This window comes from Equus quagga, chromosome 21 (genome assembly GCF_021613505.1).
Source record: "Equus quagga isolate Etosha38 chromosome 21, UCLA_HA_Equagga_1.0, whole genome shotgun sequence".
In the NCBI taxonomy this organism is placed as follows: domain Eukaryota; kingdom Metazoa; phylum Chordata; class Mammalia; order Perissodactyla; family Equidae; genus Equus; species Equus quagga.
The window spans coordinates 22976174-22993130 of NC_060287.1; the positions used below are offsets into that span (position 1 = coordinate 22976174).

Here is a 16957-nt window from a genome sequence, read left to right on the forward strand (position 1 = left end):
GTCCACTCGTCCCAGGCAGCCCTGGGGAATGGACTCATTTTCTAGCCCTGTGCTCTTTTAGCCGGGTTCTCCTTTCTCAACAGCAGTGGGCTCTGTAATGCCAACTGTCATCATTTTAGCCCTGGGGCTCAGAAGATTGGCTTGTTCTTCCTGTATTAAGAACTCCAGGAAACTTCTTGCCAGGGGCTCGTGTTAACAACCCAAATCTCCATTTCAGGCTGGTGCATACTCTCTACTTGATAAGAGGTTTCCTTCCTTTTCAGTTAATACCATTCTTTTATAATCAAAAACCATATATATAAAATATAACTATAAAACTATATATATATATATATAAAAATATAATGGAGATAATATGTTCAGCCTGGACATTTATTTCAAACTGGTTCCAAATTCTATCCTCTGTTTTGTTTTAGTGATTTTCATAAGGCTTAGATATGGTGACAATTTTTGACCGGAAGCAAAGAGAAATATAAATATTTCTTTATAAAAATAAAAAAAATATTTTTTCTTTGTAAAAACAAACAAATAAAACCACAAGAAGATTCATTTGAAGAATCACATTTCTAACTCATGGATCCTTGTCAGTGTACTTCTCTAGGCTTTTTTTGCTCTGTGTGTGTGTGTGTTTTGGGAATGTGTGTGGGATCTTATCAGGAGCTGTTGGTTTGAGGTCAGTGTCATCTATCTCTGCTTTCTCCCATATCAATGACAAATAGAAGAGTGGCTTCGTGTTCTCCGTGCAATAGAAGAACCCCTCCTGGGATGTTCTTCAATGGGGAGTACAATAAAAATCCATTACAAGTTTCATGTTGACCTTTCTTGCTTACAGAGGTTTGTCGGCAGGAACTTGGTTTTCTTGGTTGAAGAAATGAAGGAGAAAGTCAACCATGATAAGTTCAAGGATCAATTTGCCATTCAGATTGGAAAAGATTTATTTACAAGAATCACTTGTGGCATCTCTAAGATCTTTCTACTTATGTTACCATACGACTTCCTCCCTACTCCAAAAAAAAGGGAGAGAAACCCTTTACAGTCTGTTGTCTGGGCTGCTTAAACATCCTTCTGAACCTCACCAGGTTTATGTGATAGGTACAGCGTGCACCTCTGGCCCGTCCAAATTTATTCCATGCTGGGAGTTGAGAACAGAGCATTACTTCATTAGTTTTTGGAGTATCTGTGTCATTTGTGTTGCTTTCTGAAGATTCCACTTTGCCACAGGGAGAGAAAAATCTAACGAGGTCATCTGTGACTGCCAAGTTTTTCTTTCTTTCAGGAAAGGAAACATTGTACTGGTTGTGGGTAAGAGCCAGTATTTTATTACGCTAAGATAGAGAGCCTCACCTGCTGGGCAGCCAGAGTAAATATTCTCCAAGTCTTGGCTGGTCTGCAAGCCCAGAACCTTCACCTTAATCCCCTCAAAACTTCGCCACCTTTAATAGAGAATTCTTTTTATTAGCGTCATGTTATTTCCTTTCCCTTAAATTAATTCACTCTGACATATGAAAATGAAATGGATTTATGTATAGTGAACCATATACATTTGCCAGAATTATCTGTAATTTTAGGAAAGACAGAGGATGGTAGAGAGAAAAATATTATGCAAGAGACATTGGACTGTTTGGGAAAAGTCTCTGTGGAAGTGAGGGCTATTCTTGTCAAAATGGTTAAACCAGCAAAGGGAACATATGTTAAAACAAAAAATCATGTAGTTCTGGGTCAGAAACTGCAAGCAGCTGGTGCTTTTTCATCCTTTACTGTCATCAGAATATTTTCATCTTTTTGCCTCTGGACATTAAAATGCAACTAATCCAGCACCCACAAAACCCGTTAGCCTAAACAATAAAAAATGAATGGTCAGATGACAGAGCGATAGCATTGAAATTATTTCAGTAAAATGCAGATATAATGAGACCGTTGGTGTCAGAGAAGTTTGCATCATCATAGACTGAACTGTTTTTGGACTTTAATTCTGGGTTTCTTTATATATGGCTATTGTACTTTTTTTTTTAAAAAAAAGAAAACATCTGTGTTCCATTACTTTTTTTTTTGCTTTTCCTCCAAGTTTTCTGATCTTAGAATTTTGTCTACTGTTTAGGACAGCAAAAAGAAAAATTTCCATCTCGCTCTCCTTTGAGTGAGTGAGAGAATTTGCAGAGCATCTCTACCAAAGCTCGTGCTGCCAGGAAAATGACCCTCCGACAGTGCCGTTAGGCTGTCTGCTGCTGTGGTTCTGCCTCCATTCTTTTAGATAACTGCTGAGAAGCGCTCCCTTCCAGTCTTGACGTCCAGAGGCAAAATGATGACTGGAAGCACCTCTCAGCAGTGCAGGGACAGTGCAGGTGTCCTTCTGCCCCTGGCAGTTGAGTCCCATGGTGCACATGCAGCTTCATTTTAACTGAGAAAACAAAATTCTTCCTTTAACCTTCTTCTGGAAAGAAGAGAGGGGAGAATACGATCATGACATGTATTTTCTTTCCTTACCTATTTGTTCCTGAGTTTTTGCCTTTTAGATAACTGCCTTCTAGAGTTTAGTTTTGCCTTATTAGCATGAGAGGATTTTTCTTTCTTTCCTTTTTTTTTGTTTTAAGATTGGCACCTGAGCTAACAACTGTTGCCAATCTTTTTTTTTTTTTTCTGCTTTATCTCCCCAAAATCCCCCTGGCACATAGTTGTATATCTTAGTTGCAGGTCCTTCTAGTTGTGGCATGTGGGACGCCGCCTCAACGTGGCCTGACCAGCGGTGCCATGTCTGCGCCCAGGATCCAAACCAGCGAAATCCTGGGCCGCTGCAGCAGAGTGAGCGAACTTAACCACTCAGCCATGGGGCCAGCCTGCATGAGAGGATTTTTAAAATTGCTTCTAGCTGGCTATCATTAGCAATTTTCCGTCCCAAACTGGTCTCCTTGGCTCCTTCAATAATCTCATGCTCTGCTATCTATCGCAGTGAAAACTGGGAATGTAAACTCATTCTTCTGGCCCAATGAAATCAGACATACGTACTTAACTGTTGGGCAGGGTGTGGGTATCTTCACAACATGACGATAATGTAGGAAGAATTATCCCAGTCCCCTATCTCTCTGGCCTTTTGAGAGGTGACTTTCTGTTTCACCTTATTAGCACCTTGAAGTTAGTCTTTTTCTGACATAATTTGAAAACAATACATAATGGATTTATACAACTTGGCTGTAGCATTTAAGATGAACTTGGCCCTGGCAGCTCAACATTTACCATTGTGAAAAGTAGCACATCCCTTAAGCAACATGGGGTACCTGGGAGAAAAACCAAGTGATACGTTTTGGCTCCCTCTCCCACATGTGTCATCTTTCCTGGTGAGGTTACCCTAAATGTTGTTTGGAAAGTTCCCTGATCCCTTCAGGGGGATCCTCTGCACCATACCACTGGGTAGGCATGGGGAAGCAGCAGCTGGGAACTGTGTGAAGACAGGGGAGAGTTTTGGGGGAAGCAAAACTTCATTTTAAGGGAAAGTATTGCAAACTCTAACATGCAGTCTTTTTTCTTTTTTTTTTTGAGGAAGATTAGCCCTGAGCTAATGGCTGCCAATCCTCCTCTTTTTTTTTTTGCTGAGGAAGACTGGCCCTGAGTTAACATCTGTGCCCATCTTCCTCTACTTTATATGTGGGATGCCTACCACAGCATGGCTTGCCAAGTGGTGCCATGTCTGCAACCAGGATCCGAACTGGCGAACCCCGGGCTGCTGAAGCAGAACGTGCGCACTTAACCGCTGTACCACCAGCCCGGACCCTAACATGGAGTCTTAAGGGGGAAAAAAGGGTGTCCATGAGAGCTGGTGGTAAGAGGAGTGAACTGAGCTGAGTCCTTCTTTTATCTACCATGAGCTGGGTAAGACACCCTACATCCATGGGCCCTAGTTTCCTGCTCAGTAAAATAAAGGGATCCATCTAAATGATTGCTAATGTCCCTGAAACTTTAATATTTTTTACTTTAAACACTTGGGCAAAATTTTGGTAACTAGAGTGAGACAGGTGGCTTGGAGACCTGAGGACTATTTCTTCATTCATTTTTTCAAGACAGCCGTGAAGTCAAGTGTAATACACTCCTCTTCTCTTGCAGGTAAAGATACAAAATCTTTAGGCAGAGACATTTTCAGAGACTCTTAGAAGAGTCCCCAGGCCAGGCCCTGCATGCATGTTGGCCTCTGTCAGGGAATGCTTAGAGAAGATAGGGCTGGGGGGTCTCTCCTGGGATTCCAGGGTTTTCCGGATTATCTTTCTGTTTGAAGAAGAATCTCCTTCCATATATGCAGAGCTTTTACGGGTAGCCAAAGTTTAAAATGGGCCAGGAGAGACCAGATATGAGATTATAAATACACACTGAAATTGGCAAGGTGTAGTCTCCAGGAACTCATCTCTCTTGGGCCCATTCCCTTGTAGACGATTTTGCTTCCTCAATGCGTAGAGCTTATTAAAGATTCTATGCTGTACGTGTCTTTGGCTGAATAATCCTGAGGTGTTTCTATTGCTCTGAGTTTGTCGTTTTCCTTTTTCCTCTTAAGTATCTATATTTCATGGAGCAATTCACCAAAGCTTTTATCATAATTTCTAAGATCAAGTAAAATTCTTCAATAATAGGTGTAATTTTCATCAAACGATTGCTTTCCTTTTCTTACTGTTGGAAATCTGTCATTCGATGTGGAAGGGCTGTTGGCCATAGATAAAACCCTCTGGTTTGAAAGGATGAATAAAAATTATGGAGGCAATTTAGGCAAGCTTATCAGAAGCGTATTTTCTCTGCCAGGCCCTCTCAGCCCATTTCCTCCATGTCCACATGGAAGAAACTTCCACAGAAAACTGACATAGGCCTAGAGATTTTATTTAGGCCCAGCCAACATACTATGAAGAATATTTAAAACTATTTAGTCTATGACTGCATCTTGAGAAAGAAAAATGAGATATACAGCTCTGTTGGTTCTCTCTAGTTTTTATATAATATTTAAGTTATTTGAGTAAGTTATTTCCCTTCCTCCTATTTCTCTTCCTCCCCAATCCTTTCTCTGTGCTAGTTGCCAAAGTATGACAACTCAAATTCATGCATTTATTTTATGAGTACTCATTAACTGATGATTGCATCTGAGGCAGTGCTCTAGGCACTAAGGATTCATCATTGAACGAGATGGACACAAAATCCTGCCTTTGTGGAGTTTATATTATAATGAGAGGAGGCAGCAAGCAAACAAAAGAGTAAGACGTATGAATCAGAACTATCCTCCAAGGAGAAAAATGATGGAGACAAGGGGTGTAGGAAATACTGGGGGTAGGGAGGGAGTTTATTTTTAACCAGCATGGTCAAGAACAACATCATCAAAATGATGACATTTGATTAAAGACCTAAAGGAGACAAGGAAATAAGGTGAATGGATAACCAGTGGGTTGTGATTTTTGGCTTAAGCAACTGGAAGAGTAGAGTTGTCCTTTATTGAGAAGGGAAAAGCTCAAGGAGGAGCAAGACATCTGGAGTTTGATGCTGAACATTTGAAGTGTATGATTTCTGTTAAATATTCAACTGGAGCGATCAGCAGGCAACAGGGAATCTGGAGTTCACAAGACAGGTCCAGAAGGGAAAATACAAAAAGAAATTGCCCTACCCAAGAGAATTAAGCCACATCCTTTTGTGCCTCAAACAGTCTTTCATTACTAGCTAATTATGCACGTAGATCAAGAAAGGGGAATGGCTGCCACCTCTACTTATCCCAATACAATATCTATCTTTTTCCTAATGCAGTGGTTTAAAAACATGTCCACAAGTTCTTTGACATGCTTCTCATCAAGACGTGGAGTCTATGTGCCCTCCCTTTGACCTGGGCAGGCCTTGTGACTGATTCAACCAATTGGGTATGACAGAAGTGATGTCATGGAACTTGCAAAACTAGGACATAAAAGAAGGTACAGTTTCTGCCCTCTTTTTTGGGACATTCACCCTTGGAACCCTGCCATCATGCTGTGAGAAAGCCAAGGCTAAATGAAGAGGCACATGTGGAGAGCAACCGAGGCCCCCAGCTGGACTCCCAAGCTGACAGCTGACACCAACTCACCAGTCATGTGAGTGCGCCATCTTGGAAACAGATCCTCCAGCCTTCAGTTGAGCTGGCCCAGTTGATACTATGTGGAGCAGACATGAGACTTCTCCACTGAGCCCTACCCAGATTGCAAATTTGTGGCAAAATAAAAATTGTTACTGTACAGTCACTGTTCGGGGTAATAATGGTTACTTGGAGACTTAACTTGTAAGGTCTTGAGAGTGGGACCATGTCTTTTTTTTTAATCACTGTATCTCCTGTCTCTGGCATTGTCTGACTACATACAGTAGGCATTCTATAACTGCTTTACATGAATGAATAACCCAAGCTGAAGCAGCTCTGGCCATCTCACAAAATGAAGGAGAGAAGTTTGGGATCACTCTGAAAGGTTCCTCATTTGGAGAAACAGAGTTCAGTTTAAGAAAACCTCAGTTCAAGGTGGTTAAAAATGATAGCATGCTCTGAAGAGTATAAACCAGGTTATCCAAGAATACTTAGATATCTAAGCAAACTTACTGACAATTAAGTCATTTACTTTGGGAATTACTCTGAAACCTCTTCAAACAGAGTGATGTTAGAAACACGACGTTGCCTGCTAGTTGCTGGAAAAGATAGAGGACAGCTCTTGTTGCTTTAACAGCTCCAACAGAGTTTCATATTCTGATTTTCTCTGCAAATGTATTCCATAAAGCAAATATACGTAATCAAAGCAAGAGCATTACATAAGTGATTTGTGCTCCAATTTTTTCTATATGCAGAAAATCCTACCACTGTAGGGCCCATATTTTTGTGGGTAGAGGAGAGGGGATACAAAGAGAATAGCCTCAGGGACTTTACAAGAATCCTCTACAAGAGAATTATCGCTGAGCAACCAGCCTAATAGGAAAATGGTGTGTCAAGTGAGGCCAAAATTAGTCTATCTTTCTTCCTTTCAACTTGGTGGTGATACCTGACATTACTCAAGTCCCTGTAGTCCTGTGGCACGTTGAGAGGCCACCCACATACATTACTGATAGGAATGGACTTCATTTTTTGGAAATAAATTTGGTACTGTGAATAAAGAAATAAGAATTAAAAATACCCATTGATTTCTTGGACATCTCCTAAGTAGTTAACACTTACATACATTTACTACATATCAGACAACGTCGTAAACACTTTACAGATATTAACATATTTAATCCTCACAACCACTGTATGAGGTACTATCATTATCTTACTTTACAAATGAGGAAACTGAGGCCCAACCAAAGCACAGCTTGGCTCAAAAGTCTGTGCTTTTGAAGCAGATGCTAAACTGCCTTTTATTAAAAAAACACAAGCTAAACAAAAATTTGTGGTCAAAGATATTGGTTCACACATTGTTGATAATAGTAAAAATTTGCATTAAATATCCTTATGTGGTCATTAAAAATGGGTATATTAAGGAATTTTTAAGTGACATGAGAATATGCACATATTAAAGCAAGTGAAAAAGCAGGATATGGGCAAGAAGATAAGAAAAAAATGCCGAATGAAGTAAATGCATGTGATTTAAAAATATTGAAGTCTATATGCAATAGTCTTAACAATACGTCTCTCTGGATGGCAGGATTCTGAGTGAATCCCTTTTCTTCCTCATTCTGTATTTTCTACAATAAGCATGCATTGCATTTATAATCAAAATGCATGTTATTGAAACAAGAATAGGAATCTTGGCCCGGAACTCAGGGAACAGGTCTAGGTTTGAGCTCCTGCTTTGCACATGAGTCATAACTAATATTTTCCTTGTGGTTGAGATTACTCAGAAACAGTATATAGGAAAGAAATCAGAGCCTTGGGGTCCCTCAACATCCAAAGCAGTGATTCTCATGACCTTTTGTGGCTCATGTAATGATGGGAGAGAGTGCTTATTCAAAATGAAGAGTCCAGGGCAGCCCGGTGGCACAGTGGTTAAGTGCGGATGTTCTACTTTGGCAGCCTGGGGTTCGCTGGTTCAGACCTCAGGTGTGGACATGGCACCGCTTCGCAAGCCATGCTGTGGTAGGCGTCCCACATATAAAGTAGAGGAAGGTGGGCATGGATATTAGCTCAGGGCCAGCCTTCCTCAGCAAAAAAAAAAAAAAAAAAAAAAAAAAGTAGGATTGGCAGCAGTTAGCTCAGGGCTAATCTTCCTCAAAAAAAACCCAAAAAACAAAATGAAGAGTCCTAGGTCCCCAGAGATTATCTAAGTAAATCCAAGATGGAATCCAGGAAATTGCGTCTTTTGGCAAGGCTGACAGGTAATTCTGATGTAGGTGAGAGAGGCCTTGGAGAAACACAGATCTGAAGAACAGCACTGCATGGAGGAGTCAGGTAGGAGGAAAACCAGTCATGGCCAGGAAGCTAAAGGAGTTCTGAGATAATATGTGTAAAACAAATTCAAAGCTCATTGTGATACAACAAGTGGTTCTCCACTCTCACTGCATATTGGAATGCATTTTAAAACATACAAGCGTGGAGTTATCCTCATGATGGTGGTTAAATCTCCCTCTTCAGCACTACCTGAGGAAGAGAAACTACAACTTTCAAATTATGTGTAAGTAGAGGAAACAAACAACACAAAACAAATTCCCACAGAGTGCCCACTGCTGGCCTGCTGCAGCCACTGCAAAACAATGGATGGGTGCAGAAATATGGGGAGAGGAATCTGAACATCCTGGGAAAAAGAGTGGAGGGGAGCAGGGGACTTTGAGAAAAGCAGACTAAACCACCTCCAAAAGAGAAAGCGAAACAATATATGCAAATAATGAACAGAGAGGGGGACTTGGTAGTTCACAGCCTGGCAACACAGAGGAAGCCTGAACGTGGGCAGGACAGAGGGGCAGACTGAGAGAAGCACAGCTTCTTGGGAGAACGGGACTGATGGAGAACACTCCACGTTAATTAAATATTCTCCACCATGCATCTGGGAATAGGGAAAATACCCTGAACCAGAAATACAAAAACTAAGTAGAGAAATCAAGAAAAAACCAGGAAGAAATCAAATGAGAGCTGATGGAACTCAGGCAAGAAATGGAAGAAAATCACAAAATCGTATGAGTAATGAAGAACAGATTACAGGGCGCTGAAAGGAGAATGGGTTCAAATAAAAACTTCAGAAAGGGCACTGAACAAAGGAAGGAAAACAACCAAGAATAAAATGAAATAAAGAAAGTAAAAAGGATCAGAGAAAAGGAGGTTGAAACAGAAACAAGGCAAATGAGGTCGAATGTTCATATGATTGGTGTTGCTGAAGAAAATAAAAATAATGGAACAGAATATTTAAAACCCTAATCCAACAGAAAGTTCCAGAAAGAAAAGAACTGAATCTATGAAAGGGCCCAGGAGGGTACCTAGAAAAACTGGCCATAAATAATCAACTCTGAGACATAGCCTTGTACAGTCATTAGACTTTAAGGAAAAAAAAAATCTCAGCACCTCTGGGCAAAAACATGACAAAATATTACAAAAGAAAGAGAAGTAGATTGGCCTCAGATTTCTCAAAAATAACATATAAAGCAAGGAAACAGTAGAGCAGCATTTTCAAGAAACTTAAGGAAAAACAAGCTGCCCTTCAAGCTTCAAGGTCATAGAAAATCAGTCTGAATCTGCCCAGTACTGTGCGCATATGTTCCTGCTGAGGAATTTACTGGAGTGTGAGCTCCAACCAGTCAAAAGATGTCTGAGAACAAAGGACTGATGGAGAACATTTCACTCATTCGACGGTAGAGCAAAGGCTACAATAGGGCGGGTGCATGAGTTGAAGAAAAATATGTAAACACTGATGTATGGATAAAGTAGAACAAATCCAACTGAAAAAAATGGGAAGGGAAAGAAAATGGAGAAAGTAGAGTAAGACCATCGACTGTCGTATAGTGGCAGGTAGGAGTCAAAGAACATCATGTAGAAAAGACAGATAGTGAAAGGTTAAGAAAAAAGATCAAGAGCACCACAAAATGCATTAGTACAAAAGTAACTAGTAGGATAAAAATAAGAGTTTCCTATAAACCACACACCAACACCAAGAGCCGTCCCCCCATAGAGAGACACAGTAAATATAATACACTCGGTAATTACAACAGGAGATATAAGAGAATGGAGTGCCAACAGCAATCATCATAAAACCGAATGGGTCTCACTTGCCTATTAAAAGATTTTCAAATTGGCTCATATAGCAGAAACCCAACTCTGTGTTGTATACAAGACACACATATAAAATGCAGCAACTGAAAAAGCTAAAAATAAAGCAGTGGACAAAGATTTATCGGGCAAATGGAAACAGTAAGACAGCAGGGGTTGCAATCCTGATACCAGAGTAGACTTCAAGCCCAAAACAAAAGACATAAACAGAAAATTCAGAGAGATATAAAATGGCCCTTGAACATACGAAAGAATATCCAACTCTACTCATAATAAGATACATACAAGCCAAAACTGTATTGAGATGCTGTTTCTCACCTATCAGGTTGGCTGTGTTGAACTCCCTCAAAATCTCATTGATTTTTGGCCTGGGTAACTGCTACTATCATTCTATTTGGTAACACTTCAGTTTTGTGTAAATTATCTATTGATTAATCCCCAGACCATCTGGAGAATCCTTCCAATATACTTCAATTTGAGAACCAAGTTTATAAGACATTATCTTTTTTCATAATTCTACACATATGCTTTAAATTTTTTTTGTTAGCTCTGACATGATCAAAGCTAAAGGTTGCAGTTGCTGGGACTGAAGGCTGGCCTGGGAGTAACATCCCAAATGTTTGAGAAAGTTCGGTTTCATTTCATTAGCGTCATTGGAAACGTGCTGTCGTATCAGAGCTAGTTTTCCCTGTTAGCAGACTCTCCTTGGGTCAGGCAAAATGGAACTGTAGCCTATAAACTGTCATGTGTTACACATCTTCATATAGCAGTCATATTTAATTGCCCTTCACAGGTCAAGGGAGATAACTATTTTGTTTTCCTGAAAATAGGACACATTCTGATGACTTTTGAGTCTGTTCATACTGCACAGCAACACAATGAAACGATTTTGATGAATTTTCTGTTTAGTGTTTTAGTTTAAAAAGTTGTAGTCTGAAGCTAAAAGGGGCTGGCTGATTCTCACGTTCAACTGATACCAAGCACAACACAGCAAAAACACCAGGTGAATGCGTTCTCAGACTTGCGGAAGGGCAGTTGGATAGGCTTCTTGAATTAAAAATCATGTACATATGACATTGTCTTAAAATAGACAGAGCATTGGTTTTCCAATAGAGGTGACTTGCCCCCCTCCTAAGGGACATTTGGCAATGTTTGCATACATTTTTCACTATAACTTGGGAGTGCTACTGCTATCTAGTGGGTAGAGACCCGGAATGCTCTGAAACATCCTACAGGGCTCAGGACAGCCCCTTGACACAAGTAATTATTCCCCATAGACTGTCAATAGTGCCAAGGTTGAGAAGTCCTGCTTTATAAATAACTATCAGCTGATCTTAATTTCTATTTCCCTAGAATTTTTCTCTTCTTAGCTTATTTGGGACTATTATGTTCTCTCTGAATGTTTGTGTCCTCCCCAGCTTCATATGTTAAAATCCTAATGCCCAATGAGATGATGTTGGGAGGTAGGGCCTTTGAGAGGTCATCAGGTCATGAGGGTAGAGTCCTCATGAATGGGATTAGTGCCCTTATAAAAGAGGCTCCCGAGAGAGCTCCCTGGCCCCTTCCACCATGTCAGGATACAGGAAATCTTTGACCTGAAAGAGCCCTCATCTGACCAGTCTCCAGAACTGCGAAAAATAAATTTCTGCTGTTTTTAAGCTACGGAATCTGTGGTATTTTGTCATAGCAGCCTGGACGGACTATGACAGGGACAAACTTGAGGACCAAGATATGGCAGCAAAATACTTTGGACTGAGTAAAATCGTGAAGGAGGTTGTGAAGTATTTTATTAACAGTGAGAGGCATGTGGGCCCTAACTTCCTACATAGACGTGCAGCTAAGACACAACAGTTGTAGATGCCCAACATGAGAAGGCATCTCAGTAGCGTTTAGATGACTAAATAAGCAAAAGGTGGTTACCATGCAATCATTCACACCAGTACAATGGCGCTCCTCCAGGAATGTATTTATTTACATGAAAACATCATTTTATACAAACCGAAGTCAAATCTTAAAGAAGGGTTTGTCCAGGCATGCCTCTCCATCCCCTGGTTTTGCCTCTTCACCCTTCACCTTCTTTGGGTATCATAAACAAAAGGTTTTAGACTGCTTAAAGGAAACTGGATCTTTTTCCCCGCCCCAAAGTACTTTGAATATTCAATGTCCATGGTCATCTTTCAAAGAAAACTCTTGCCCAGGTTCATTTTATTTAATTTATTTATGTAATACAGTGTAGAAAGCTATCATGGTCATAAGCAACGATTCTGTACAATCACCCTGCAAAAAAAATTTTTTGGAGAATTCTTGGTAATTTGAGACCAGCAGAGCACCCCCCCCCCCCCCCACCCTCCCACCAATAAAAGTGCTTACAATGAACAGGGATTCTTTTCTTTATCAAAGATCTGAAGATACATGGACAAAAAAATTTTCAATTCTCAATGCCTAACGTGTGCACATAAAACAGGCACGAAGAAATAAACGTGTATCCTCATACTTCCTATATCACAAAGAGAGCAGAAGCAGCAATCTGTACAGTAAAATGCAATCATGGGAAAAAAATCCTCTAAATCATTTGGAATACTTAAAAAACGTTTAACTTTAAAATGCATAGTGATCAGGAAAAGAATATTTAGGCAAGAGAAGCAGTTAAAACTCCCACATTCACACGAAGCATCCCCATCGATTCTTAAAGCATATTTCAAGTAGGATTTAATTGGGTCACAAACCACAAGAATAATATACAACTGGCTAAGGGGCTACGTGATAAATAATCAGGAGAGAATCTATTCATGCACTAGTTTGATACAGCTAAATTCTTTACAGGACACAAAACCCATTAATAACGTAGTGTAGACCAAAATGTAAAGAGAGAGAATACATTATTGATTTGTATATTAATTCAAGTTCAGGCATCTACTTGTGTTACAGCACAGCTGTCAAAGGCGATAATGAGTAAATAATAAAAGAGAAGGGTTTCTTTCCACGTTATTCTATAAATGAACACCGATGGGTAGTGAAGCAATGGTTTTGCTGTCCAACTTCAGAGGCTGCTGCGGCGGTAGTCTAGTTCTGCATCTGCTCAAAGAACTTGTAAGTTGGATTTTCATAGCCGTTCTGTTGCATCTTGGAGAGGTGGCGCTCCTCTGGGGTCACAGCGGCGTCAACCTGAAAAGCAAGGATGAGGAAAACTGAGTTTAAAAAATCAACCTTTTAAGAGCGCACATGGAGAAGCAACAAAAAGATAAGGTGCACAGTACTCTTCTTTCACCAAGATTGCAGAACACCCACTATCTTTTCTCCTTTCTTCCCCACTTTGACATCTCAGAGCAGACCGCCTGTGTCCACCAGGCACGCAGATGTTCCATCTAGCCACCAGGTGGCGCTTAAAACCTTGACGTGCTGACTGGGCTTGCAAAGCGCTCACTGGTTGCTTCCCGAATTTAACAGTAACTGGATATACCTAGTGTGATAAATTTTTTTTTCTTCCCCGTTGGTTCAATAAAGGACACAAAGCCATGACGGAGGACTGTTTTATTTTAAACTGTGATGGTAAGCTAGGGAAAAAATCCAGGAGTATCATGAAGAGAGATTCAGCAAAGTATACTGGGTGACCCTCAGATCTGGATTATTGAGTTATCTTTGCAGGCTTATTTGAATTTGTTCCTGTTTACACTAAATTTAATATATTTAAGCGAGGTCTGAAAATCTTTTAACTAAAACAATGATATATGTATATTAAAGGGGTTATTATTTAGGGGAAAAGGAAAAACACAGCAAGGACATGCCATTCTAGATTCTAGATGATCTTCTTTTCTTTAAAACTGAACAGAGATACTATAGAAATACGTCCTGGTAAAGGGTTGAGAACAGCTCCTAGCTGCTGATACGGTGCTTCATCTCTAAGATCAGGCCAGCAGTTGTAAATGTATCCCGCCCCCCCTCACCCCCCTCACCCCCCTCACCCCCTACCCCCTGGCCCCCCAAGCAGTGTCACTGTCAGGACCGAGCTGTGTGGAGCATTTCCTCTCTGCAAGGTAAGTTAATCCCTATCATGTGGGGAGTGGCTGTTCAGGTTTCTAGTACATCTGCTGTACCTCTCACAGTGCACAGAAGAGAGGAAGTATTTAACTCTTTGCTGAATGAATCAAAGCTTCATTTTGTTTGTCAAAAAAAATTTCTGTAAAAACACTGGAAGGTGAAGAGAATCGACACAAATTGAATCAGAATGAAGTGGCATGTTTTCCATAGAAAAGTTAGGCCGTACTGTGCAGAAGATGGGTTTTCCTTCAAAGCGTTATTTTCTATTCTACACATGATAAAGCTGGGCTCCCCACATCATTTCCAGGAAAATACTGCAGGCCCGTTCCCCACTGCTGAGTGTTGAAAAGCGACATTCAGCTTCTTATGCAGCTTGTCCCCGTGACACAGCCAGTCTGGTATGGTTCTGACCCCACACAGCTATCTCACTGCAGTGGTGCCCTGAAACCAATGAAGGAAAAACCCCAGCGAGCAGGTGTGTTGGTGCTAAGACACCAGGTCTAGGGAGAGAGCTTGATACGCCATGACTACACCACACTGGCTAATCAGTAATTCAGACTAAAAGATTGGTGCAGTCACGATGGAAAACAATATGGAGGGTTCTCAGTAAACTAAAATTCTGTCATTTGTGACAACACTCATGGAACTTGAGAACAGTGTTAAGTGAAAAAAATTAGACAGCAAAAGGCAAATACTTTATGATATTAATTATATGTGGAATCTAAAAAACCCCCAAACTCATAGATACAGAGAACAGATTGGTGGTTGCTAGAGGTGGGGGGTTGGGGATGGGTGAAATGGGAGAAGGGGGTCAAAGGTTACAAACTTCCAGTTATAAAATAAATAAGTCCTGGGGATGTAATGTACAGCATGGTGACCATAGTTAACAATACTGTATTGTATATTTGAAAGTTGCTAAGAAAATAGGTCTCAAAGTTCTCATCACAAGAACAAAAAATTGTAACTATGTGAATCGATGGATGTTAACTAAACTTATTGTGGTGATAATTTCACAATATATACATATATTGAATCATCATGTTGTACACTTTAACACCATGTTATGTGTCAATTATATCTCAATAAAACTGGGAGAAAAATTTGTCGATACAATCTGGCTCCCCCATGGTCATTCTGCAAGACCCCATCTCGTGGACTGATGGACTGCCTTCAGTCTGCGTATGAAATGGAATAACCACGGTGGTCAATCCCAAGGCAGCTGGATTAGGAAGATGCACAGCTCCCTCATATGTTCGTTATGTGCCCTGCTTCTTAAGTTCCCATCCATACATCATTCCCACTCCACCGTCTTGTCAGAGCCGCCTGCGTTCTTGAAGCGAGTCCTCAGATTCATCCGCTCACAAGCCTGTGCATCTCTCCTTAGAACAAAGCCACCAACAAGCTCTCACCAAGAGTCAGTACTCAGAGGACATCGCTCAAACGGACGCTCAGCGTCACTGTCCCTATGGAAAGAACCACAGATGTCTTTCCCCTCCCCTCCTCTTCGTTTGCTCTACTCTATTGTCAACAAATGAGGTCATCTTGCTTTAATTGGCAGTTGTGTAATTAGCCACAGACTTTGTAAGTTAAAACACCATCATTAAAGATTAGCATCAATAATGAGAGATTTCATCCACTCTCCAAATCCGCTTGCTGGGAAACAGCCTGTCTGAGGCAGTCTGCCATTCAAACTGGGGCATCTTTTTGCCCTGCGCCACTTTTTTTTTTTGGTGAGGAAGATTTGCCCTGAGCTAACATCCATTGCCAATCCTCTTCTTTTTTCTTTTTGCTTGAGGAAGATTAGCCCTGAGCTAATGCCTGTGCCAATCTGTCTCTACTTCGTATGTGGGATGCTGCCACAGCATGGCTGATGAGTGGAGCAGGTCTGCACCCAGGATCTGAACCTGCAAACCTGGGCAGCTGAAGTGGAGCATGGGGAACTTTAACCACTTGGCCATGGGGCCGGCCCCTGTACCACCTCTTGACTGAAATTTCAAAGATGTCAAGGTTAAAAAAAATGTCTTGCTAACATCAAGCACAAAGCTATGTTTCTGGATGTAGAGAAAACCACACAGCTGCTTGATGGTTGGAATATTATACTTGTATCTCCTCCAGGGCACACATCAGCCCTCACACTGGCTGTCAACAATTATCTGCATTCATCAAGGACAGGGGAACACCTGGCAATTTAACAGTTTCTCTCCTCTTGAAAGGCCAAAGCCAAAAGCTTAAGACAGGCCTGTCAGAAATGCGAAGCTCAGAGGCTGGTATTCACGCCAAGCGTCTAACCTTCCTGTCTTTTCTTGGCCTCTTTTCTACTTGCTAATCCTCAGTACCTTTGCCGCTGGGAGGGCAGCTCACACTTCCCCATTCCTGCAGTGGGGTGGCCTGGAGACCTCAGAGGGTCAGGAGCTACAGGAGAGCGGATTATCTTAACAAAATGGCACCCAAGTAGTCTGGATTGTATCTTTTTATCCCCAACCCATCGAAAGCTAAAAACGAAACAATGAATAGTCACATCCATGGAGAAACCTACCACTAAAGGAAGAGCACTGGGTGGGAGGGAGCCTTCCCTTCCAGCGGGGCTCAGTGACCTGTCACTCACGGCTAAGTGGCAGCACTGGTGTGGGCCACCATGTGAAGGCCACCTCCCTGTGACCCTGTGCAGACAGGGCCTCTGCACAAACACCTCACTGTTATTTCCAGTAAAACAGAGTCGGG

At 41.2% G+C, this 16957-nt stretch overlaps 1 protein-coding gene across 6 annotated transcripts in view; it reads right to left on the minus strand.

Moving 5' to 3' along the window:
• Window positions 1–12149: 12149 nt before the first annotated feature.
• The window catches only part of APP (amyloid beta precursor protein), a 253985-nt gene continuing 249177 nt past the window's right edge, over window positions 12150–16957 (minus strand). For all 6 annotated transcript variants that reach the window (XM_046648237.1, XM_046648236.1, XM_046648232.1 and 3 more), the window contains one exon: window positions 12150–13363. In XM_046648237.1, the coding sequence (XP_046504193.1) occupies window positions 13262–13363 (102 nt within the window). In that variant the 3' untranslated portion in view covers window positions 12150–13261. The remainder of the gene's footprint in view (window positions 13364–16957) is intronic.